The following is a 24,583-nucleotide window of genomic DNA, read 5'->3' as shown; positions in this document are numbered from 1 at the left end:
AGGTCACCAGGTGAAGAGGAAGTCAGCAGGATCAAAACATGACCCAGCATTAATGTCGAGGCCAGAAACATGACGTAGCATTAACGATGATGCCCGAAACGTGACACAGCATTAACAATGATACCCAAAACATGACACAGCATTAACGTTGAGGACCGAGATATGATGCAGCATTAACAATGACGGCAGAAACATGAGGCAGCATTAGCAGGAAAATGTTGTGTTTGTAAAACACAGACAAACATACCTGTCATGTGATGTTGGTCTGACACCTGTGACATCATCGTCTCACCTTGTGAGAAGGTGTGTGGAAACCACTTCTTCCCGGCAGTGCAGTCGCAGCATCGCCTCCTCTCAGGGTTTGGAGGTGAAGTCCAGCTCTCCAACAGCGTGGTTGTTCGTGTGTGTGTGTGTGTGTGTGGTGTGTGTGTGGTGTGTGTGGTGTGTGTGGTGTGTGTTTAAGGGGTTTCTGTTTGGACCCCGATCGTCACTGCCATATTAATTTTATTATAATTATTATTATTGGTTGAAGTTGATAAGTTGATGATAAAAATGAAATACTGCAGGACACACACACACACGCACACACCCAGTTGCTATTATGGAAACACAGTTTCCATAGCAACTGATGTGCCGGATTCCAGCAGAAGCGTTCCCACGGTGACACACAGCTCTTTACCTCGCACTCTCTCTCTCTCATACACACACACACACACAAAGTGAGGGTGTGTGTCTCTAAGTCACACGTAGAATTACTCTGATGAGGTATTTATTTATCAGCCTGTTAGCTTAGCTTAGCATAAAGACTGGAAACAGGGGGAAATAGCTAGCCCGGCTCTGTCCAAAGGGAACTGCTGTACTTTGACTTCAGTACTAATTAGTCAACGCTAACATGCTAACATGGTGAACACGGCAAACGCTATACCTGCATCAGCATGTTAGCCTTTAGCTCAGTATATATTTAAGTCAGACCTGTTAGCATGACAGTCCCGTCAGAGCAGTTTTTAAACACGTCATGATTAGATCAGTTCAACTGAGGTGAACTTTCTGCTCCATCGGCCAATAAGAAGCTGTCCAGGCGAAGCGGACATCTGAGTGGACGAGGACCCAGGGAGTCCAGAATGGAGGATGCTATCGTAGCTCATTAGCTGTGTGTCACCCTCCAGTTTGACTGAAGCCTCTCTGTCGGAGCAGAAAGCAGGGGTCTGTCCATTAATGCTGTTGGATGAAATGAAATGAAAGGAGCAGGTCGGTTGGTTCTGCAGCTGGATGAAATGCCAGATGTTGGTGCAGGCTCAGGCATAAATGAGCAGGAAATTCAACTCAGTTCAATTCAATTTATTTATAGAAGTCCAAATCACAGCAAAAGTTGTCTCATGACACTTTCCAATTGCAGCAAACTAGACAAATGGTCTCAGGATTTGTCCTCCTGGTAGCTGCTGTCCCCCCCGAACTGTCAAAGCTGACGAAACACAGTCCAGCATCTCACTAAGTTCCAGTGATCCATTTCAGAATCTCTTGATGTCCACTTGAGCTACAATTCCTGATTCAGAAAGGCCCAGTCGGGTCTGAGGCCCCACACAGAAACCATCAGTCAGAACCGTTCAGGATTCTTTACCTTCATGTTAGAACTGCAGGACATCACGAGCTCTCTGAGCTACATGATGTCTGATCTGGTTCTGCTGGTGCCACCGCCTGCTGAACTTTGACCCTCAGCTGTACAAACTGCTGAGGTCAAAGGTCACAGACACACAGAGTCAACGACCTCCCCTGAATGATTCAACCAATCAGAGGAGAGCTCACTCTCACTGTCCAACTCTCGGCTTTTCTTCTTCTTCTTCTTGTGTCTCTGCGACTGGACGATGCACACCAAAGGAAACTCCTGGTAAGGCTGTCCTCGTCACAGCGTTTATTAACTTAATCATCTGCTGTTCTTCTGTTTCCCTGACGCACTTCAGAGACCCTGAAGGCGCTCTTTGTTCAGTGACGACGACCTGACGGACTAGTCCAGCACACAGACTGTTTTATGTGTTCATGTGAAACTCCTCCAACATGCTGTTTTAAAGCTGCTCGTTAAATCAGAACCAAGAAGTCAGTTTGTCCAACGTTGATGGAAGCAGCTGAGGGTTTATGAACATTTCTGATGAGCTGAGTCTGAATCTTCCTCTCAGTTTTCAGCCTTGAACATGAGCTACAGTTTAACTTTTTACAGTTTCTGAGGTTAAAATCTGCTGTTTCCTCTGAACATAAAAACCTGTTAATCATCTCCGAAGTGTCTTCATGTTCATTTATCAGTCTAATCCCTCCTGAGTCAATTCACTGTATTTATGTAGCACCAAGTTAGAGCAGAAGCCCAACAGAAACCTCAGAGCAGACCCCGACGCAGTGTAGATTATGACTAAACGGTAGTCATCGCAGTGAGTTTGGAGCAGGACCACAGCAGGAGGTCCAACCACGACCCATGAGAACCTGAGAGACCAGAAAGCACAAGGACTCCAGGGAAGAAGCTGAGTTAGTCATATGCATTAATGGGACATGAATGTGTGCAGAAGGAGAGGAAGAAAGAGCTCAGTGCATCATGGGAGGGCCCCCGGTAGTCTAAGTCTATAGCAGCATAACTAGAGACCAGGCTAGGCCAGCTCTAACTATAAGCTTTATCAAACAGGAAGTTTTTAGTCTACTCTTCACTGTAGAGACCACAGCAGGTCAGCATGTTCTCACAGTCAACTGACTGACTGCATGTAGCTTTAGAGACCTCCACACTGGACTACAGCTCCCTGCACTCACCCTGTCTCCCCCCTCCTCCCCCTCAGCTGCTGCTCCTTTGAGCACTACAAACTGACCACTGAGTGGCTGCTGAACCACACGAGCCACCGTCCGAAGGTCGCAGTGATCTGTGGTTCAGGACTCGGCCTGCTGGCCGACGGAGCTGCCAACAAACAGACCTTCAGGTATGAGGACATCCCCAACTTCCCCATCAGCACAGGTGAGTTTGCCCGCCCATTTGTCTGTTGAACCGATGACAGCAGACTGACCGTCAGGTTGTTTTTGACCTGCTGTCTCTCCGTCTCTGTGTCAGTCACGGGTCATGAAGGCCGTCTGGTGTTCGGGACGATCGAGGACACTTCCTGTGTCTTCATGCAGGGTCACTTCCACCTGTACGAAGGTTATTCCCTCTGTCAGGTGAGTCGTCATCACTAACAGTGATGTCCAATGCAACAACACAACCAGTGATCACAGCTGTCAGCCATTTTACCCAGCATGCAGTGGGGGCTGACTGCAGTGGTTCGGCAGACTTGAGCCAGTCGCTGTCCTCTGTGATGTCCCCATTTGTGCACCGACCTGAGTGCTACTTTCAGTTTTTTTAGGCTCCTCCTCACCTGTGTCCTCTTATGTCCACACTTGTGAGTTTTGGGCCCACAAGGCAGCAGTTATCCACTGAGGTTCCAGGACGTGAATCTGGACCAGCCAGGACCCAAACGGGTTTCTCTTTAGTGTTGCTTGTTTTGTTTTTCCTTGTGCAGCTTGTGTAAAGCTCAGAGGCTGTGAACCACCGTGTCAACCCGTCTGTCTGTCTCAGGTGACCTTCCCCGTGAGGATCTTTAAGCTGATGGGTGTCGAGTCTGTGCTGGTGACGAATGCCTCAGGAGGAATCTGTCCAGACTTTAAAGTTGGAGACATCATGATCATCAAAGACCACATCAACCTGCCGGGATTCGCAGGTCAACACCCGCTGTGTGGACCCAATGACGAGCGGTGAGTCCAGTGCACAGACAGACAGACAGACAGTCAGTCAGAGATGAATCTGTGGCTGACTGGCTGTCTGTGTGTCTGTAGTTTCGGGATCAGGTTTCCCTGCATGTCTGATGCGTACAGTAAGGACCTGAGGCGGCTGGCGCTGGATGTGGCCTCTGAGCTCAGCTGCAGCGACTTTATCAGGGAAGGAGTTTACTGCATGGTGAGCGGGCCGAACTTCGAAACCATCGCCGAGGCCAGAATGCTGCTGATCCTGGGCTGTGACTCTGTGGGTAAGACAGGAAGTGAGGCAGACGGGCGGGCGGGCAGAAACACCGTCTTGACTAAAACATGTAGAGTGTCCTTAAGGAACTTAAGATCTAGGATCTAGGGTGCCTGCAGAGGTAAATATGGACCCAAGAGGGTCTCTTGGTTCTTGGGAACTTTCTGGTTCCCAAGTTCATGAAGGAGGACTTAGAAGTCTTAGAGTCTTTGATGAGATTGCCTTCTGTCGATCTTTTAGAAGAGCTGCAGGTTCTGGACGAAGCTGAAGCTTCAAGGGGCCCTTGAAGGAGAATCTGAAGTGCACAGTGACACGGTTACGTGTCTTCATCGGGTGGATCAATCGATTCTCATTCTGCTGTCCACACTCCTCCTCTGCAGGTATGAGTACAGTTCCTGAGGTGACTGTGGCAAAACACTGTGGACTCAAAGTTCTCGGTCTGTCCCTCATCACCAACAAGGTCAGTTTTTAAAATGATAACACACACACACACACACACACACACTTAAAGGAACAGTTCACCCAGAAATGAACATTCAGATGGGCCGTTCCTGTAAGTGAACCTGTGCCGAGCTGCAGGTGTCTCTGGACTACAGTCGTGAGGAGAAGGTGAACCACGAGGAGGTTCTTCAGATCAGTAAGATGCGGGCGGAGGTTCTGCAGAAACTCGTCACCACGCTGATCTCCCGCTGCCAGCAGAGCATCAACACCCACTGAGCCACGAGGATCCACGTCCATCACCGTGTGCTGATCAGGCTGCAGTCTGCTGTTGGGTTTCGGTTCTTCACAATAAAAGTGTCCTTTAAACGACCCACACATCACGTAAAGAAAACGTGCTGATTTAGTTTGTTTTATTTTAAACATCTCAACTGTTTCTCAGCTGCTGTGAGAAGTTAAGAGTTTGTATGTTTATAGCATAAACATGAAGAAACAGTTTCCACATTAAAGAAATCAGCTGAGATACAAAAATCTCCAAACCACATCAGAAAACATTCATCTCATCGCCATCTGAACTCACAGACGGACCACAAGCAGGTAACAAAATACTAAAATAAAACTCAAAGAACAGAATAACTAAAACATAAATCTGAGCCTGACATAAAAATCAAACCTTCAAACCCTCAAAGTCTAAACAGCAGCTGCTGACCTTCACACTGAGCATGTGCAGCTGGTCACATGACATCCCGTTTCTGTTCGCGAAGCTGAGTGGACGATCAACCGTCAAGTACAACATCAAAACTCAGAGCAGAGATCTGTCACATTTTCTCCTCAACGTGACATCAGCAGGTGAGAGGCTCCACCTGTACACTGTGATCTGACTGGGTGTTGTGGTCCAGTGAGGATTGCTGGAGTGTTTTTAGGATCCCTTGGTGTTTCTGATCATTGCCTCCATTACCTTCCACTGATCTGGAGTCACCTGAGATACAAACAAACTTTGTTATTAAAAGTATGTGATAAATGAAAACTTGCTTCAGCGGGAAGCATTTCAGTGTGACACTCACCCTGCGCAGACCATTAAACTCTCCAGCCATCGACACATACTCTCCTCCATCGAACCGAATCACCTGAAAACAAACACACAAACAGCTACAGGTGTGCTCTGACCTGAGATCAGTCCCAACTACGACCTGAGAGCAGCCTGAACTCACAGCTCCAGACATCCAGGTGGCGTAGTCGCTGCTCATGTACGCTGCCAGGTTAGCAATCTCCGCCGGCTGCCCGAGTCGACCGGTCGGGATCCGGTCAATCATCCCCTTCTCAAAGGTTCCAGTCGGGTCCAGACGGCTGAACGCCCCCTAAACACAACAAGCAAACCATAACAAACAACAGGCAAACAATACGAGACAACCGCAAACAAACTCACATCATCATGTGGTCAGTACTTTGGTTTTGATTGGTCCAGGCTGGATTATGTTGAACCTCTGGCCGTAGAGTCCCCACTCTGCAGCCAGAGACCTGACACACAACAACAACAACAACAACAACAACAGTTGTCATGGCAGCCATGCAAGAGATGACCAACATCATAATGACATCATGATTACTGCAGTGGACTGATCTGAGGTCAGCTATGTTCATATTGTGTACTGCAGAAAAGTTAAAGTTCAGGCTGACTTGTAGAGCGCCTCAACTCCAGCCTTCGCTGACGCACTCGGGGCCACAAAACCAGAACCAGACTCAGCATAGATGGTGGTGATGGCCAGGAAGGATGCACCTGTACAAATGACAACAAGACACAAACAACAACAATTAATTTAATATCATTCATACTTTAACTGATGCTGGATCGGCCTCTCAGTGACCTCTGACCTTTCTGACTCTGGATCAGTCTCTTGCCCAGCTCCAGAGTGACGAAGGCCGTCCCGTTCAGGACGATGTCTGTGATGCTCTTCCAGCCGTTTGGCGACAGACGCTCTGACGGACAGATAAAGTTTCCCGCTGCGTTGTTGATGATCACCTGCACCAATCAGAACGAATGAACATCAAGTCACAGTCGAGTCCTTCATCAGTGACGGTTGCACACAAATACGTGTGTGTGTGTGTGCGTTACATCTGGAAGTCCTGTCAGAGTTTCCATCTGGTCGACACAACGAGAGACGGCCTGAGGATCTCTGACATCACACTGAACCACATGGACCTGAGGACAGAACCAGAGAGAGGTGGGTCCAGTTCAGACCAGACACATCTGGTTCAGTCTAGTTTCACACGAAGATACAAAACATCAGTCTGAACGGACTGCATGACATCACCGTGACGTCATCCAGACGGCATGACAACACTGTGACATCGTGACTTCTGGTTCTGGTCTCTGACCTTGTTTCCAGTCTGGCTGCTGATCTCCTCGGCTGTTTGCTGCAGGACATCCAGTTTTCTGAACAATAAACAGACACACGTGACCTCAGGATTAATCCACAGGATGTCACCCGACAGCTAGTTGAAAAAGTTTTCTTTAGGTTTTAGTTGTCAGTAAAGCTGAATGTCGCCGGCACAGAGAAAAACACGTGAGCTCTGACCTGCTGGCGATGACGCACTGAGCTCCCAGCTGGGACAGGGTGGTGGTCATGGCCCGGCCCAGTCCTGTCCCGCCTCCTGTGATGAACGCCACTTTGTTACTGAAACTTCCTGTCGGCAGCATGGAGCCTTCAGCCGGCGGGAAGAACCGCGACTGAGGAGGAGGACTGAACTCCTGAGGAAGAACCGCTGAGCTATGGAACCATGACTGGAAGGAACCAAACAGAATTCCCTCACGGTTTGTGGAACAAAAACAATCTGAGCGACAGTCGAGGAATTTCAAAGTGCCTTCACTTCAGTTTACCGCAGGAAACACATCACGCTCAAGTGTTTGTTACTGAACCAAATCACGCCGTCACGTCACGTAAAACCATAAACTAGATTCATAAATTAAAAGAACACCAGCAACAACATCATGTGAGATTATGTGGGACACCATAAAATAAGCATTATGGCAAAACATTTGAGTAATTTTGTGTGACTGTGATTTGAGATCTTGGTTGTTGTATTAAAATAAAGTCATTTTAGAAGAAACTACGCAGAAACCAAACTGAAAAAGCCAGACAATTACGGGAACATGAAAAAACTGAAGTTCTGCCTTTCAAAAATACTTTTTATTGTTTCCTCACCGAGTTTTCATTAAACGTTTAGACAGGAAGTCTGCTGGTTGCTCACCCCGGTGTTAACGGCGCCACCTGATGGTCACATGACCGCACCACACGACTACAGACTTCACTTAATCTTTGATATATTTTAGACATTATTTAGAATGTGCACATCACTTCAAACACAAAGCGTCCCAACGTGTTTGAAAAAGCAGAAGAAAAGACAGGAAACACGTCAGTAACTGACTCGCTCGTCCTGTGCTGCGGCTGGTACAAACTGGGTCAAAGGTCAAAACACATTTGTCCATAACGTCCTGCTTCGAGTGATTCACACCGTGTTAAAGACTCCACGGTCCTGCGTGTCACCATCACAAACAACGTCTGACGAGTGATTGTTGATATTGGTCGTTAATATGTTGTTTTTGCAGCTCGCCTCTGCCTCGGATTGCGCAATTTTCAAAACTTTAATTTATTTTATAATCATTATTATTATTATCTAATTCATTCAATTCAAGTTCTCTCACCCTGTGAACCGAAAGCTTTACGGATCTGAAAAGTTCTGCTTTTCTCCAAACTGCTGCGACCGCCATCTTGCTCGAGCCTCGACGACCTTTGACCCGGATCATACCAACATGGCTCGGAGGGGTCAGTTTAAAATGTTTGACAGGACATCTGAGAGGTTCTACCTAATTAAAAACGACATTGTTATACAAGTGTTCGTACGAAATGTAGTATACATGAAATCCCACAGACACAAAATGTCTGTGGGTCTGTGGGAAAAGTCATAGGAAGCAATAAAAGAAAAGGACACATAACATCAGTCACATTTAATTCACTCTTCTCTATTCTTTATAGTTTATTCTTACTGTTTTGTAAGAACAGTTTTTCAATTTAAACACAATATTTTTGGAACGTTTTAAAACTTTCAACAACAAACTAACTTCTGGTTTCTTCTTCTCATAAACTGTATTATCACAAAATATTGAGGACACACAAACGGTGGGGTGAGTAGATGGGAAAGCTCTGGAAAAAGCAGGCCTTGAATCAATGTTTCTCTAAACCACTACAGTGTTTTTGTGGATGTAAAATTAAAATTAATTCTCTTAAATGTGAAAAATATAAATAATTTTTATTTCGAAAAATAAAACTTTGTTTATTTTATATTTTGTGCTCTCTGGCGCTACAAGACACGCCCTCTTGAGTGGTTCAGTCCAGAATGCGACGATGATCACGTGTTACCGTAATGTTCGTAAAAGGTGAAAACTCTAGAAAAAAACACTTCGGTTCATTTGCTGATTTCTCTCCACGGACTCACTTCCCACGTAGCACCTTCGATATCCAATCAGTTTATTATAGATTATTGATCTAAATAACCTTCTCGCGTTTTAAAGTCATCTCAAGAGCGGTTTTATTTTAAAGTGGTTCCCGTTGCTCTGATAGTTACGGTACCGGTCCGGTGTGGTCCGACAGTCGGAACACGGAGCTGATAAAAAGCAGCAGCTCATCGGTCAGCAGCAGGTATTAGAAGGTGTTTCCGGCAGATGGAGGATCGAGTCTCAGAACCCACACTGGTCCTAGTATTTAGCGGGAAGAGGAAGTCCGGAAAAGATTATGTGACGGACCTGATCCACAACCGGTAAATGCAAGCAGATCATAAACGTAAAAGTAATTATTGTTGTTCAGTATGGATATGTTGTTGTTCCGTGAACCTCACTTTTACGTTTAACGTTTGTGAGCCACCAAAGAGAATCTTAAAATGGATTCCTCACATGTTTTTACTCGACAGCATTAAGTTCAGTTTTTTAATCCAGTAACTAAAAAAATGTGGATAATTAAAAGCAAAGCTTCTCTGATGCCGAGAGGAATGTGAAACTCTAGCCTGCAGTAACCCATGTGTCCACCAGGGCTTGGCTTCAGTGGTACATCTAAACAAATGATTAACTCATCAAACACGTTAACTCATCAGCAAGAACTTAACTTTGATTCAGTGTTGAACCCACTTCTCATATCAAGATGTCCGACTTGTCTCCACTTCCTCCCACTGTGCAAAAGAGAAGCCAAAATATCCCTGATAGTGCTGCCATCTTGTTCTGGTGATGTCATTTGGAGCCAGAGTCTGTGCAGTAGTGACTGGGAGGTGGAGCTGAGCCAAAAAAAAATGTGGCTAAGTTGGTGATAAATTCTGAATTTAGTCTGAATAATAAAGTTGAAGAGGTCTCTTTTAAAATATTGCCTAAAATATATCCAGCAAAGAAAACTCTAGAGAGAGTTATGATCGATATTGAATACTGTTGTGTTTTTTGTGGAAATGAGGAAGAAACAATTTGCCATCTGTTTTATCAGTGTGTATACACTGGAATATTCTGGATGGATGTTCACAATTACATCAACAGAAAAACTGGACAAGCAATCCACTTAAAAGAAAAGGACATTTTTATTTATTTATTTATTTATTTTTTGAAGACAAGGAGAAAGAGAAAGACTTTTTTGTACAGATTCTCCTGTTTCTAGAGAAATTCCACATTCATAAGAAGAAATGGGCAGATTCCAAAACAAACTTTGAACATTTTCTGTGTGAACTGAAACAGTATTGCACAACTATTAAAGGCCTTAAGAGCAAGAAGGCACTTAAAAGTGATACTATTTTTGCTAAGTATGGTAAAGATTGATGACAATATGGAATAGTACTGTAGTACCTTTTCATTTGATAGATTTGCTTTGCTTTTTGTTTTGTATGTTTGTTTTGTATTTATTGTCTATATTATGTTTTTTTAAATCTCCTGGCACAATCAGTTTCTGTGTGTATCTTAATATGTAAATAAAGGTTATAAAAAAAAACGTGACTGGTAGGTGGAGCCGCGGTATCGAGTTCCTGTCCAAACACCCGTCTGAGCCAATCAGGAGCAGCGCTCAGCCCTCATATCGTTTCAGCCCCTTTTCATAACATCAAATGACTAAAACCAAAGTGATCAGAAAATGCTTGATGACATCTATGTAAATGTCAGAAACCATTTTTGGGACATATTAATTTCATACGTAGATTTAGTTTTTAGTTTGGCCCACTTCCCAGCTGCTAACATGGAGCTGAACTGCAGTCAGCCACCAGGGGGAGCTCTCATGTCAGCCATCTTTGTGCACAGTCAACAGTTGAAATAATAAAACTTGCAAACTTCTGAGGAGGTGAAGTCTTTTAATATAGAGAGCACCTTCCTGTAATGCTCACCTTCTTCTTCTTCTGTAGTTTAGGATCAGAGGTTTGCTGCGTCCTGCGCCTGTCTGGACCTCTCAAACAGCAGTATGCTCAGGTGAGTCTAACACCTGCCAAAACAGCATGTCACCACAGTTACTGCTGACTCATGCTGCTTCTGTTGGTTCTGCAGGAACACAGTCTGGACCTGGACCAGCTGCTGGGTCCTGGTCCATATAAGGAACAGTATCGGGCCGATATGATTCGTTGGGGAGAAGCTCGACGACGCCAGGACCCCGGATTCTTCTGTCGCTTGGCAACCAAAGGAGTGCACCAACCTGTCTGGGTGTGTCACTTCTTCTTATTACTTAATTTGTCATTGTTTTATTTTCTTCTTCTTTACTTTATGCACCTCCCACTAAAACCTGCTCTCTGATTGGCCAGGTGGTGAGTGATGCACGGCGGCTGTCGGATCTGCAGTGGTTCTGGTCTGAGTTTCCTCAACAGACTCGAAGTGTCAGAGTTCAATGTTCAGAAAAAACACGTAAACAGAGGGGGTGGAGCTTCACCACAGGTGAGCTGACCTGTCTGTCTACTGACCTGGCTGCCTGCCTGTCTGCTTACCTGTCTGTCTACCTGTCTGTCTCCCAGGTGTGGATGATGCAGAGTCAGAATGTGGGTTGGACAGCGGGGTTGAATTTGATTGGATCATCACTAATGAGGCCGACGCCCCCTCGTTAGAAGAGCAGCTGCAGCCAATCCTGAAGCTGGCAGGAGAAGCAGCTGATAATCGCTGATCAATACTATTATTGACAACTCGGTAACAGGAGCTGATCACTGTTCTCTTTCAGTTTTTGTGGAAACGGTTGATGAGTCAGCAGCTGCGTTTGTATCATCACTGCAGCAAAGGCTGATGGGAGATTCTCACCTGGGCTGTCACAGACTCACCTGTCAGGGACTTTCAGTGTGAACCTCTGGTGAAGCTGATCGCTTCCAGCAAAGATTTCACCTTCATCCAATATTTGATTATTGATTGTTGATGGGAAATAATCAAGTACATTTACTCCAGTAATGTGATGAAGTACAATTCTGAGGTCCTGTTACAAACAGTATGAAGTACTGCTTACACAGTAATAATACTTGTATGAGAGTGACAACACTTTTACTACATGTTGGTGCTTCCGCACTTTCAACAAAGTTTTGAATTTGCAGCATTTTTTTACAGTGTAGTATTACTACTTTAACAGAGTATCTGCAGATGCTGAAGAGTCTTAAATTAAAGAAGATGTAAAGCCATAAAATGTCTTATTTATGATGATTTTTTGACATCTTTTTTTCTTGTTGATGTGATCATTTGTCTAATCAGAGTGAACTTTTGTCATTAAAGTTTGATCAGCAGAAGTCATCATGCAGTTACAGGAAACTCTTTAACACTTAACAATCTAAATTTGTTTTTTTTAACATTTACTTAAAGTATAATTGTGGGATGTTTATACTGTGCTTGAGCTTTTTACATAATACATAAATCAGAGTGCATGTACTGCAACAAATTAAGTTAAAGATTAATTCATTTATCCACTTTACCATTTAAATAAAAACCACAGAGTCAGTTTAGATCTACATACCAGTGTCGGTGCTTTTATTTTATAAAATCCTGTCTTACTTTGTGTCATGATTTATTACATTGAGCTGTGACATCAGCACCAACTTCCAGGTAAAAACTTTCTAAACTTTATTCTTTTCATCAGGTCAAAGATCACCTATAGAAAAAAAAAACACTGGGGATGTGTCTCTGACCTCTGATTGGCCCCTGGTCTACCATATATGGCAGTGGAATGCCTCGTTGTGATTGGACACTGTAAACCACACCCCTTTGAACAAAATAAATCATTGGCTAACAAAACATTGGCTCTAATCAATCAATCACTAATTAATGTGGCAAAGAAAAGAATCAGATATGACAAACCGTTAAGACAAACACCCAGAGCTTAATTAGTCATTAATTAGTGGAGAACAAGGGAATGGCTGTAAGTCACTGTTAAAGTCCCTTATAGTAGCTCCTCGTCTGGACCCCTCACATAATACTGGAGGGGGAGGAGGGGGAGTTGGCACTGTCAGAGGGTGAGGAGACGGGGGAGCAGGAGGGGCCAGACAGGAGGAGGAGTAAATTAAAGCAACGCTCCAAATGTGACTTAAAGGTTCAGAGAAGGAATGTGTGAAATCATTTAGAGAGGGGGAGGAGGGGGAGGAGGGGGAGGTGACGCCACAGAGTCCCTGACATCCACCTGTCAGGCAGCAGAGGGGGTGGAGGGAGGCTCAGAAGGAGTTGAGGTCCTGCAAGGTCTGATCCAGAGTGGCGTGTATTTTGATGTTATCCTCTTTGGCCGAAGCGAGAGCCTCTGAAAACACAGAGAGAGACAGACAGATGTCAACGTCCTGCTGTCCAATCAGCTGCCTAATCAATCAGCCTTCTGACCAATGCGCCCTCTGCAAGTCCGCTCATCAAATCCATTAAAAATTCAGTGATCAATAACTTCAACCATTAATTCTTGATCACTATCATGTTGTTCTTCCTGCCGAGCTCTCAGACAGAAACCGTCTCACCTTCCAGGTCGTCGATGGTCCTTTCCAGTTTGTTCAGTGTACGCTCCGCACTCTCTGCTCTGGTCTCAGCCTGAACACAGGAAGTAAACAGGTAACACACAGGAAGTGAGCAGGCGACACACAGGAAGTCAGGACCGTTTCTATCTGTACCTCATTTCTGTCTCACCTCCTTCAGTTTGTTGCTCAGGTTCCTGATCTCCTCTTCGTACTTGTCCTCCTTCAGAGAGTACTGAGAAACAGAAGGAGACAGCCAATCAGAGAACCAGGTGTACTGACACACACACCGATGGCAGCCAGTCAGGTGTGAGGACACCTCTGAAGGTGTCAGCCTTCGCGTGTTTCAGCACGCCGCCGAGTCGCCGGACCCACAGGTGAGGTGATCACCTGAGCGAGCGCCTGACAGAACGCGTTTCCCAACTGAACTGTTTGATGGCAGTAGGACTGTGACGGCGATACTGCGCGGTCGAGCCATCAATGATACGACGACGCCGCTCAGTTTTGCTCCGAGTTTCCCCCAGAGGTCACAAAAAGCATCTCCCCGAAGAGCGTGATTGTAAAAGAGGTGCGGGTGAACCTTCGAACTACAGACAAGTTCCAGTACGACTCCGTTTTGAATTTTGATCCACGGAGGTTTAATATTAAAAAACAAACCTTTTGTCACATGAGGTCTACGAACTGAGCAGGAACTCGTGGGCCAGCAGAAGAAACACAACTGCACACGTGCAGTGGGCCACATAACCCGGAAGTAAACCTGACGAGTTCTTATTGGACGGAACAGGTGCCATCCTTGGTATCTGGTTCTGCTATTCACGTCTGTTTCCAGGTTTAAGGACACATTTCCTCGAAAAGGTGTGAAACGGTGCGTGAGGGACTTTGTGGTGTTACCCAATCAGCAGTGCCGTGTGTATAAAGCAGCTGCAAAATAAAAGAAGTGTGCATGTGTTAACGGCGGGGTGACGAACGCACCACCAGATCAGTTCACATAAACGATCTGCTGATTGGTCCGTGCTGAACGTGGCAGCAGAGACACATCCAGTGGACACGAGGACCCACTCACCTGGACGTCTACAGACACGTTTAATACAAATATGATCATTTTAGTCAAATCCTGAAGTTTAGGTTGTAGCTATGTTCTTTGTGCAGGTAAACTAACAGGAAGAGACTGACGACCATGAATCAATGAAATGAGTTTCACAGCAGGTGCTGAAACTTTCATCCACACACAACATCAAAGGTTTCAGGTATCTCAGAGCTTTTCACTCCTCCTCCTCCTACCTTCTCCGCCTGGGCCTCCAGAGACTTTGAGCTAGTGAAGACAGTTTTCAGCTCCTCCTCCAGCACTCGACACTTACTGCAGGTCAAAGGTCACATCAGAGACACATGGTGTCACACAGGCTGCTGCGAGTCGTCGTGTTGCGTGTTTGTGTTCAGGAAAGCAGACGTAACGAAAACTCTGAGACTTAACACTGAGTTCACTTACAGTCCTGGGGATTACCTCAGTAACTGCAGTAACTTTACCTCAGTTACTGCAGTACCTGGCTTTCACACTGTGAGCGGCGGACACACGCTAACATCAGTGTATGTGCTGTGGACCCTAACCGGTTTCTGACTGAGTCGTGAGCGTCTCCCCAGACGGAAACCACTCACTGTCTGAAAGCAGCTGCAGCCTGCTTCACCCGCTTCCTGAAACTGATGTGTGATGTCAGACAGGTGTCATGTGATGTCAGACAGGTGTCTGCAGCAGCTTAAAGTCATGCAGAGATCAGCAGGAGGAGGAGCTGAAGCGGCAGCTAGAGGTCAGAGGTCATGGGAGGCAGCAGGAGGTCAGAAGGAGGAGCTCCTCTGGTTTGACACACAGCAGGCACTCAGTACCTTGTCCTCTGACGCCTGAAGGCTCTTCAGAGACTGGTCGAAACTCCTCAGCTGCTCCTCCATAATCCGGACCTTACTGTTAGAGAAGTGGACAGACGGGTAGCAGGACATGCAGCAGCAGCAACAGGTTTCCATGTGTACAGGCAGGAAGAGAAACATGGACGCAGTCAGGTTACAGCGCTGTTAGTGAAGCAATGTGACATCATACTGAGGTCATCACCGTGACACGCAGCTCTCATTGCTCAGCAAGTACGGCGCTGTATGTTAGCACGTGTCGGAGTCTGATCCCTGATCAGTTCAGGCTCGAGACAGACTGAGACAGACCCGATGAGACGCTGACAGGCGACTGACTATTAAATCTATAACCATCACACAAGTTTATGTACTGACTCCTTTTTCAACTATTTACACTTTGTTTCTAACCAATCAGGTTCTTTCTCTCTGGAAATACTACAGCGCTCACAAGTCTGAGTTGCTGTTTCCATGGAGAACAATCCAGAATCTGACAGCTAACTGATGTAAACTGCTGAATGCTTCATGTGAATCTCTGAAGCTCTGTGATTGGCTGTTTAAGCAAACGGTCTGTAGTCTGTCTGTCTGTCTGTCTGTCTGTCTGTCTGCACTGTCAGGGCAGCAGCTCCATGCTGTAAACAGGCGTGTTTGTGTTTTTGTGTGTGCGTATAAACCTCTCGGCCTGCTCAGCTCGGTATTCGGCTCGTTCCAGTTCTCCTTCCACCATGACCAGTTTACGAGCCACCTGTCAATCAGACACACACGTCACAGAGCCTCGTTAGCGCATAACATCAAACGCGTGTTTCTTCAACAACACACGCACACACACACACACGGTGTGCCTAAAAACCGTAAAACAGGAGCATTTATTTGCTTTGGATTCATGTATTTTCCCCTCTGCCTTCCAGAGCCTTGAGAATCAGTTTGGAAACAGTTTTTCTCTGAGCTCCTCCCCCTCGGGAGGAATCCTTATTTCATCCAAAGTGTCAACTAAAGGCTACAGGTGAGCACTTACCTGTGGTCAGAGCCCCCAGCCGTGGGATCAGGTACTCCTCAGAACACACAGGGACACAGCTGCTTGTAGTTCCTGATTCTAATACTTTGAACCTTTGTTTCAGTCATGAGTGTGTTACCTCTTCATATTTGCGGTTGGCCTCCTCAGCGATCTGGTCAGCTTCTTTCCGCTGAACCTGCAGCTGCTCCATCTTCTCCTCGTCCTTCATAGCTTTGTTCTCGATCACCTTCATGCCTCTGACAGACAGACAGACACGGTTGGAATGCAGATCTAGAATCAATATCATTTTTAAAAGTTCAAACTCAGTGAATTATTTCTTCTCTCACATGAGAACTAAGAGAGCCTAAAACAGCTAACAATCACACCACCTGAGGTGTGTCTGAGGGGTCAGGTGTGTGTCAGGTGTGTGTCAGGTGTGTCTGACCTCTCGCTCTCATCAGCAGCCTTCTCCACCTCGTCCAGTTTATGGAGGGTGTTGGCCAGTCTCTCCTGAACCCGGTCCAGGCTCTCCTCACTGATCTGCAGACGACGACCCAGAGCTGCCACCTCCGCTTCAGCCTGCCAGACACAGAGCAGGGAGAATCAGCCCAAAGCCTCTTCAGCTAAGAGCACAGAATTGATTCCAGACCTGCCCTCTGTGTGTGCTCATGTCGATGCTGTTGATGACTAAATGTGCCATATGACCAAAACCTCACATCCACATAACGATGCATGATGTGTGTGGTGATCATATGCTACGGCAACATTTTCTGTAAATTCAAATTCAGTAGTTTGTATAAAATGACCACATGGAAAGGCCCATTTGTTATTGCATTTCGAAATTACAAACTTGTTGATTAAAGGCACTCAAACGTTTGATTATCTTTTTCTATTTTAGAAGCTTTGAGCAAATGTTTGCATGTGGCAAAATGCGAAATATTAATGTACAAAATATGAAAAGGTAAACAGAAACAAACAGCAGCAGTCAGCTGAGCAGAGTGTCAGTATCAGCTGTGTGTGCGTGTGTGTGTGTGTTATCGCAGGCTGCATGTTTTCTGCTGCTGCTTATCACACAGGATGTTAACACACTGATATACACACTGCAGTACAGAAGTACAGTGCAGATTCATACTTGCTGCTGATTTTAGGGGCTCGTTTAAAGAAGTCCTCCACATTAAGACATAAAATGCCTCTCATGTGTCTGACATGGTTTTCACTTTCACTATATGAACACTGCGTCATACACGTGTCACATATACGTCACTGTCCATTCTGAGTAGTCAGAGCCTTCAGGTTTCCACATCACGCTGTGTCTGCTGTATTCTGGACCAGGATTGGCTGTCAGACTCTGTGATGTCAAAAGTCACCCTTATAGGCTCCGCCTCTTACGCCAGATTTTCCGTGAGCTCAGAGAAAATTTACCCTCTGAGTAAATGAACGTGATAACAGCCTGATGGTGACATCATTGGACACAGAGAAGAGCGAACACTCAACTGTTTAAATAAAGCAATCGGGCGACCTGACCAACAGTAAGCGTGACTGCTGGTAAATTCATCTTAAAAGGCTCTGATGCAGCCTCCTGTGTGTCTGTGGTCACTCAGTGTCCCACCCACAGCACTTTCTGATCGGTTACACGTCACGGCAGCCTATCAACACTGAACTATCGGCAAATGCAAAGTAACTAAAGTTAATAATAAAAGAAATGCAGTAGACTATAAAGTAGCAGAAAAGGGAAATACTTAAGTACAAGTAACTTGTATATAAAACTGTATATAAATTACAGTAGTTGAGTAAATTGTACTTGCATCACCGTTTTTCTTCATTTTTAGTGAAAATGTATAACAAATCAGAATACCAGTTATCAGTCTCCTTGATAACTAATAATCAGTTGGTATCAGTCCTTCAGTTACTGATCTACGAATCAAAGTTAAAGTGAAGAATATGATGCAAAATAATCTACAGCAGACGCTTCCTTTTCGGGTCAATGCGACTCAGCTTGTCACACGTCTGCTGGACATTAAGTTGCTTTCACCGGAAGTCCGACAGCAGAATAATTCAGCGTATCCACAGGAGAAATAAATGATTTCACCACAGAACAGAGCGTCCAGTTTCCTGAGATGACACATAGAAAGACATGCAGGCGACATTTTACAGATGATGCTCTGATGTCAGGTTCTCACGAAGCTGCACTACAGAAAGCTGACAAAGCGAAGAGTTGTTGCTATGGAATCAATGCAGCGTCCGATCTAGTCTCACTGATGTGAACTGGCAGGTTTTACACTCTTCCAGATCACATTCTTTTGCAAGTGGCTGCAAGTTTCAGCTCGTCTCACTGTGACTCTGTGGTGTAAACTGAAAAGGGCCAAGAACACTGAAGGTCCTCAGTTCCTGCACCTCCCAGCGCTCTGAATGCTCCTTTGAGAAACATTAAAGTAGTGAGAAACACAGCAGGAGTCCACCTGAAGATCCTGACCCAGATGCAGGCCTCAGCCTCAACTCAGGCAGCTCATGTATTGCTGCAAAACTAAGAAAACATCCTCTGACACATTGTGAGTACACACTGATATATTTACACTGTACAACCATACTGCAGTATGACTGAGCACTACAGAGCAGTGTGACTCTACTTCTCACCTACAACATACTTCACATGCCTCTTTCAACACACACACACACACACACACAAACGAATTTCTGGCATCTGACACAACCTGAGGAGTACTGCCCTCCTCCATCACCTGTACAGGTGCATAAAGGTGTTGTGTACCTCCTCTCTGATCCTCTTCTCCTTCTCCACCTCCTTCTGCAGTCTCTCGGCTCTATCCTCAGCCTCCTCCGCCTGGTCCTGAAGCACCTTGATCTTCTTCTTCACAGCATCGATGCTGTTCACGCCTCCACTCATCTTCTGCTGCTGCTGCTGCAAGAGAAACGTGAACCATCAGCGTGATGAGATTTTGCAATTCTTCATGCTCAAACTCTGAAAGAATCCCCTGTACTGAGTGTGTATATGCCTGATACATTTTCTTCCTCTGTGCCATAGAGCTCTATAAAAAAACACATCGATGAGGCACACTGTTGATCTCACCCACTTTAACCTCAATCCACAGTGTGGATTAATGTGCTGCTGAAAATAGTCCGCAGCTGTTTGCTTAATAAAAAGCTTGCACAGACAGAAAATTTAATCGCAAAGTAAGTAAAACTACAAGTGAAAACACAAAAGGGGGCTGAGGGGGCTGGGTTGGAAGTCTGAAACTTTAAATCAATACTCAATTGCTTATTGAGTATTGTGCTTAAATGAATATGTTCAGAAGGATCAGATCTTTACTGAACATCATCAATAAAACAGAACAGAGTTAACCTGTCTCTTCCTGCACTGAAGAAATTGCAATGTGACCTTGTTTTAATGAAACTGTCTTTTGTGAGTGTGTAAAATTGCTAGAAAGTTAATTTTGATTACTTTGAAGCTTCACAATTCAAATTCTGATTTGTTATGTGCACAACAATCACACTGAATGCAGCTTGCTCTCAAACTGCCCCCAACAAAGCTCCGCTCGTGAAAGTGAACCTCAGGCATAAGTGGTGAGCAAGGTGACAGGGATGAGCCTTCAGTGTACCGGATGAAAGCTGTCCCTGAACCGGGTGATGGGACCGGAAGCTGCCGTATGAAGAAGAAATCTTCTGGGTGGTAATTAAAATTATAATGGTATATTTAGAGTCTGGTGTCTGTTCTGTTTGTGACTCTTCATACTGATCTTTCACATAATTAATCGTATTTTTCAATCTGACGTGATGTTGTGCAATTAGCACGTTAGCTCCTGCTGCTAACAGCGTACCACCGCCCCGTTAGCCTGTTTACATGCTAGCACAGTTTACGGCTGGCGTTAATAGGTCTGTAGAGCTGTACCTGAGTGATTCACTTACCTGGATCTTCTAAAGAAAACACCTGCGGCTCGAGCCCGACTTCGCCTGACACCGTCACTTCCCTGTTAACAGGCAGGGTAACTAGCTGTTAGCAGGCTAACTTAGCGGAACTGCTGGGTCACTTTTTAAACCAAATAAAGTTTTAGAAACAGCGGACCAGCGTCTCTCTGAACCACTTCACGGGGTCAAGTGTCTGCCTCTCAGTGTTCTGGTCCTGGTCTCGGGTTCTGGTCGCTGTAGGTTCGGGTTGTGATCTCGGTTGCTCTCCGCCGCTTCCTTATCCAGCCAACTCCCAGCTCAGGACTACACCCTCTTCCGCGTTAAATTCCCTCCACAGGAAGTGACGCAACACAAACGCTTAAACAAATGAAAAGTAATTTAACACCGAGGTCGCGCAAGATGGCGACTGTAGAAGACGTCTGAGTGCTAAGCTCTGCAGCATTAAACGAGTATCCGATGATAAGTTGACGAGGCCAACAGTTTAAACGGTTCGTTGAAAGGCTAGACACCTACTGAACAGAGACAGGAGAGTTTTGATAATAGGTGAAGATTCTGACTTCCTACGAACTGTATTAACTCTTCGACACGTGCGACAAAGGTACAAGCTAGCCTACATAGCTAACATCAACATTGCTTTAGTGAACCGAAATGACTAAAAGGGACGCAAAAAAGTTTAATAAAGGTAATCTCATGATGGACATGGAGCCAGAGGAGGGTTTCTACGGCTTGTGCTCTCCTCTTCCCGAGACTCCCAGCAAAAGTCCAAACCCGAAAAAACTGTGCGGAGATAACAAGGAAAAGGACACGGTTTCTAACTCCGACATCCTCCAAGCCATATGTGAGTTAAAACGGAGCTTTTCCGCCTTTGAACAGCAATTGAAACAAAATACTGCGGACATTAAAGAGGTAAAAGAAGTAATGAAAGGACTCAGTTTTCAAGCAAAAGTAACCGAGAATAAAGTGACAACGCTGGATAAAAGAATGGACGAACTGAAGGAAAAAACTGAAGAAGGGGAACGATACAGCAGAAGATGGAATCTGCGTCTCATCAACCTCCCAGAAAAGGAAAACGAAGATGCGAGACACGAAGTCCTTAAAATACTGAGCCAGATTGCACCGGATGAAAATAGTAAAATGGGATTCCTGGTTGACACGGTACACAGAGTGGGACGCCCGAGGGATGACAACAAACCGCGGCCAGTCATCATCCAGTTCAACATGCGGACCTTCAGGACCAAGATCTGGAGAGAATCACGCAACGCCGACATCCTGAAGAAGATGAACCTCCGTATCGCTGAAGACCTGACCCGCTTCGAAAAAGACTGCAGGAACAAACTGTGGCCGTTAGTCGAGCAGGCACGTAAGGATGGAAAGAAGACCAGATGGCAAGGGCCGATCGTCTTCATTGATGGGGTCAAATTCACTGCATGAGAAGTCAACCCTGAAGACCATGCTTATTAAAAGTAAAAAAAAAAAAAAAAAAAATACGGAAACGCATTAGGTCCTACAGGTGATGTTATGGTCTCATAATAGCTCATTTTATATGCCTGATACTCATAATGCTCAGGTTTTTTTTTCCTAACTTTTTTCAAGGTAGAGAGTTTTAAACAAGCTCTTTCTTCTTGTTGTTTTATTGTTGATTGTTCCAGTTAGTCGGCATCCAGTTATTTATTTTTTTATTTATTTATGGCAGCTAATAACTTTATCAACCTTAAAGTACTTTCTCTTAATGTCAATGGTATACGAAACATTACCAAAAGAAAGGCAATTTTTCTGTTTTGTAGAAGATCTAACGCTGATTTATTTTTTTTACAAGAGACACACTCCTGTGAAGACGATTGTAAATTTTGGAAAAGTCAATGGGGAGACCAGATTTTTTTAAGTCATGGTTCTAACAACTCAGCAGGAGTAGCTATTTTGTTTAACAAATTTAAAGGGGATGTTATAGAATCTTATTTATCTGAAGAAGGTAGATGGATTATTTTGGTGCTTAGAGTAAACAATGTGATTCTGATGATGAATAACATTTATGGTTATAATAACAATGCTCTAGCAAAAAATATGATTGTCCAATTGACAGCAAAACTTTTGAAACTCAAAGAGAAATACAAAGAGGCTCATCTAATTATTGGAGGTGACCTAAACGACACAGCTGATAATTTAATGGACAGAGTACCACCAAGAATGCCTTCCAGTTCAAAATTTAAAGTGATATCATATTTAAGTGAGCAACTTAATATTATAGACGCCTGGCGATTTATACATCCTCATCAAAAAGAGTATACATGGAGTAATGCCGGTGGTTCCTTACAGTCTCGATTAGACATGTGGTTAATATCTTCTTACACTATACAATTTGTTTCCGAAATAACACATAGTTATGCCCCCTTTTCAGATCATAAAATGATAGTCATTTCCTTTACTAATCCTTTAGAACAAAAAACTTCATTACGTGGTTTTTGGAAATTTAATTGTAATTTACTAAAAGATGAAGCTTTTTGTAACTCAGTTAAAACAATTGCTGAGAATATTTTTAATGGAAAAGAACTCAGCAATATACAAAAATGGGAATTCTTTAAATTCAAAATCAGAGAATCAGCAATTAGACATAGTAAAGAAATGAAAAAACGCAGTAATCTTAGAGAATCGGAAATTATGACAGAATTAAATTTCCTAGTAAACCAAAGTTCCCTTACTCCAGAGGAAGAAGTTAAACTAATAAAACTGAAAGAGGACTTAGATCGATTATATATTAATATGACCAAGGGAGCCTTTGTTCGCTCTAGAGCTAAATGGTTAGAGGAAGGGGAGAAGAATACTAGCTATTTTTTTGCCTTAGAAAAAAGGAACTACAAGAGAAATAATATTACATCTCTTAAAATGGATAATTCTATAACCTCGAACTCAATTGATTTAGCAAATCACACCTTTCAGTTTTACTCTGACCTATACAGCTCTAACTATAATTCAATAAAAGGAGAAGCATTTATTAATAATGTGAAAGAATACACTCCTCAAATATCAAACAATTTTAAAATGGATTGTGAAAAACCAATCTCTAAAGATGAAATTCTTGAAGCTGTAAAGAAAATGAAAAAAGGTAAATCTCCAGGAATGGACGGTCTACCTGTCGAATTTTACCAGTATTTTTGGGATATAATTGAAAACCCCCTTTTTGAAATGCTGAAAGAATGTACAAATAATGAAGAAATGACCACAACCATGAAGCAAGGTATTATAACTTTGCTTCCTAAGCCAGACAAAGACCACCTTTTGTTGGATAACTGGAGACCGATAACATTACTCAATGTTGACTATAAAATACTCTCACTAATTTTCGCCAGGCGTTTAAGAAAAGGTCTGAGTGAAATCATAAATGAATCTCAAACTGGCTTTATGAATAATCGCCACATAAGTTGCAACATTAGACTTATCCTTGATTTAATAGATTACTCTGAACATATTGATTCAGACGCTTTAATTTTATTCTTAGACTTTTATAAGGCATTCGATAGTGTAGAACATCAATTCTTATTTAACTCTCTTCAAACCTTTGGTTTTGGTGAAAAGTTTGTATCCTATATTAGAATGCTCTATAAAAATATTAGTAGCTGTGTCATGTTATTCCCAAATACTACAAAAAGATTTTCAGTGTGTAGGTCAGTCCGTCAGGGCTGTCCTTGCTCCCCATTTCTCTTTCTTATAGTTGTAGAACTGCTTTCAATACAAATTCGACAGAGCAATGTCTTTCGAGGTTTAAAGATCTTTGACAGAGAGATTGGGATAACTCAGCTAGCGGACGATACAGTCTTATTTTTGGAAAATAAACAACAAATAGAGACAGCACTTATGATAATAGACACCTTTTCGGATGCATCAGGTTTAAAAATTAATTTAACAAAATGTGAAATATTATGTCTCTACAACACGAATGAAACACTCATATGTAAAATACCAGTTAAAGACAGTGTTAAGTATCTCGGAATTCATGTTGCTAAAAATCTAACTGAACGTCAAACAAAGAACTTTAAACCTAAAATACAGAAAACTAAAAGTATATTTAATATGTGGCTTCAAAGAGATTTGTCCATGATAGGTAGAGTTCTTCTGAGTAAAGCAGATGGTATCTCTAGGTTTGTTTATCCTACTCTCTCTCTTTTTGTTCAACAATCCACTTGTAAAGAAATAAATAATACCCTAATTAGTTTTGTCTGGAAAAATAAATGCCATCGTTTAAAAAAAGAAATCTTAGCATCCCCGAGAGGTGATGGTGGCATGGAGCTGTTAGACTATATGGATATGAACTACACCTTTAAAACAAAATGGATAAAAGAATGTTTGAACAAGACAGAATCTCT

The 24,583-nt window shown here is 43.8% G+C and overlaps 4 protein-coding genes across 12 annotated transcripts; 2 read left to right on the top strand and 2 right to left on the bottom strand.

Annotated features, from left to right (window-relative positions):
* The first annotated feature begins 1,742 nt into the window (after positions 1-1,742).
* On the top strand, positions 1,743-4,834 carry pnp4b (purine nucleoside phosphorylase 4b). Its single transcript, XM_046398266.1, has 7 exons — positions 1,743-1,885; positions 2,814-2,986; positions 3,080-3,183; positions 3,581-3,756; positions 3,838-4,028; positions 4,399-4,478; positions 4,598-4,834. The coding sequence occupies exons 1-7, from the start codon at positions 1,863-1,865 to the stop codon at positions 4,733-4,735; spliced, it is 885 nt and encodes a 294-aa protein (XP_046254222.1). The 5' UTR covers positions 1,743-1,862; the 3' UTR covers positions 4,736-4,834.
* Positions 4,679-8,287, bottom strand: decr1 (2,4-dienoyl CoA reductase 1, mitochondrial). 2 transcript variants are annotated; one of them, XR_006844226.1, is made up of 11 exons: positions 8,160-8,287; positions 7,033-7,238; positions 6,833-6,890; positions 6,570-6,656; positions 6,329-6,476; positions 6,134-6,233; positions 5,902-5,974; positions 5,668-5,814; positions 5,521-5,583; positions 5,166-5,435; positions 4,679-4,818 (listed from the first exon to the last, which is right to left on the bottom strand). XR_006844226.1 is itself a non-coding variant. In XM_046398265.1 (10 exons), the coding sequence occupies exons 1-10, from the start codon at positions 8,259-8,261 to the stop codon at positions 5,376-5,378; spliced, it is 1,044 nt and encodes a 347-aa protein (XP_046254221.1). In that variant the 5' UTR covers positions 8,262-8,287; the 3' UTR covers positions 4,856-5,375. The 2 variants fall into 2 exon arrangements, 1 of the variants encoding a protein (XP_046254221.1); XM_046398265.1 differs by lacking the exon at positions 4,679-4,818 and having other exon boundaries at positions 4,856-5,435.
* Positions 8,288-8,962: 675 nt separating this feature from the next.
* On the top strand, positions 8,963-12,414 carry pmvk (phosphomevalonate kinase). Of its 2 annotated transcripts, XM_046398631.1 has the most exons (5): positions 9,022-9,271; positions 10,877-10,940; positions 11,016-11,168; positions 11,267-11,396; positions 11,474-12,414. In XM_046398631.1, the coding sequence occupies exons 1-5, from the start codon at positions 9,177-9,179 to the stop codon at positions 11,617-11,619; spliced, it is 588 nt and encodes a 195-aa protein (XP_046254587.1). In that variant the 5' UTR covers positions 9,022-9,176; the 3' UTR covers positions 11,620-12,414. The 2 variants fall into 2 exon arrangements, with proteins under 2 accessions (XP_046254586.1, XP_046254587.1); XM_046398630.1 differs by having other exon boundaries at positions 8,963-9,271; positions 11,267-11,616.
* Positions 12,415-12,432: 18 nt separating this feature from the next.
* On the bottom strand, positions 12,433-20,540 carry LOC124064299 (tropomyosin alpha-4 chain-like). 7 transcript variants are annotated; one of them, XM_046398628.1, is made up of 10 exons: positions 20,383-20,538; positions 20,226-20,287; positions 19,072-19,224; positions 16,750-16,883; positions 16,444-16,561; positions 15,985-16,055; positions 14,702-14,777; positions 13,593-13,655; positions 13,427-13,496; positions 12,433-13,221 (listed from the first exon to the last, which is right to left on the bottom strand). In XM_046398628.1, the coding sequence occupies exons 3-10, from the start codon at positions 19,204-19,206 to the stop codon at positions 13,139-13,141; spliced, it is 750 nt and encodes a 249-aa protein (XP_046254584.1). In that variant the 5' UTR covers positions 19,207-19,224; positions 20,226-20,287; positions 20,383-20,538; the 3' UTR covers positions 12,433-13,138. The 7 variants fall into 7 exon arrangements, with proteins under 7 accessions (XP_046254584.1, XP_046254583.1, XP_046254585.1 ...); XM_046398627.1 differs by having other exon boundaries at positions 19,072-19,221; XM_046398629.1 differs by having other exon boundaries at positions 19,072-19,218.
* Positions 20,541-24,583: the final 4,043 nt, after the last annotated feature.

The sequence above is a fragment of the Scatophagus argus genome, chromosome 9 (genome assembly GCF_020382885.2).
Source record: "Scatophagus argus isolate fScaArg1 chromosome 9, fScaArg1.pri, whole genome shotgun sequence".
Lineage (NCBI taxonomy): Eukaryota > Metazoa > Chordata > Actinopteri > Scatophagidae > Scatophagus > Scatophagus argus.
The sequence above is the reverse complement of the archived record's forward strand: the minus strand, read 5'-3'. Positions and strand labels throughout refer to the sequence as shown.

What these genes read in the sequence shown, in the direction of transcription:
- decr1 (XM_046398265.1), bottom strand. Translation starts at nt 8,261, where the DNA reads ATGATCCGGGTCAAAGGTCGTCGAGGCTCGAGCAAGATGGCGGTCGCA. An exon ending in GCAGCCAGACTGGAAACAAG is followed by an intron (nt 6,657 to 6,832) that starts GTCAGAGACCAG and finishes TTCTGTCCTCAG; the next exon opens with GTCCATGTGGTTCAGTGTGA. An exon ending in AGTTTAATGGTCTGCGCAGG is followed by an intron (nt 5,436 to 5,520) that starts GTGAGTGTCACA and finishes TTTGTATCTCAG; the next exon opens with GTGACTCCAGATCAGTGGAA.
- pmvk (XM_046398630.1), top strand. Translation starts at nt 9,177, where the DNA reads ATGGAGGATCGAGTCTCAGAACCCACACTGGTCCTAGTATTTAGCGGG. An exon ending in TCAAACAGCAGTATGCTCAG is followed by an intron (nt 10,941 to 11,015) that starts GTGAGTCTAACA and finishes TTGGTTCTGCAG; the next exon opens with GAACACAGTCTGGACCTGGA. An exon ending in GAGTGCACCAACCTGTCTGG is followed by an intron (nt 11,169 to 11,266) that starts GTGTGTCACTTC and finishes CTGATTGGCCAG; the next exon opens with GTGGTGAGTGATGCACGGCG.
- pnp4b (XM_046398266.1), top strand. Translation starts at nt 1,863, where the DNA reads ATGCACACCAAAGGAAACTCCTG. An exon ending in AAGGTTATTCCCTCTGTCAG is followed by an intron (nt 3,184 to 3,580) that starts GTGAGTCGTCAT and finishes TGTCTGTCTCAG; the next exon opens with GTGACCTTCCCCGTGAGGAT. An exon ending in TGTGGACCCAATGACGAGCG is followed by an intron (nt 3,757 to 3,837) that starts GTGAGTCCAGTG and finishes GTGTGTCTGTAG; the next exon opens with TTTCGGGATCAGGTTTCCCT.
- LOC124064299 (XM_046398624.1), bottom strand. Translation starts at nt 19,206, where the DNA reads ATGAGTGGAGGCGTGAACAGCATCGATGCTGTGAAGAAGAAGATCAAG. An exon ending in AGAAGAGGATCAGAGAGGAG is followed by an intron (nt 16,884 to 19,071) that starts GTACACAACACC and finishes TGTGTCTGGCAG; the next exon opens with GCTGAAGCGGAGGTGGCAGC. An exon ending in TGGAGGCCCAGGCGGAGAAG is followed by an intron (nt 13,656 to 14,701) that starts GTAGGAGGAGGA and finishes TCTGTTTCTCAG; the next exon opens with TACTCTCTGAAGGAGGACAA.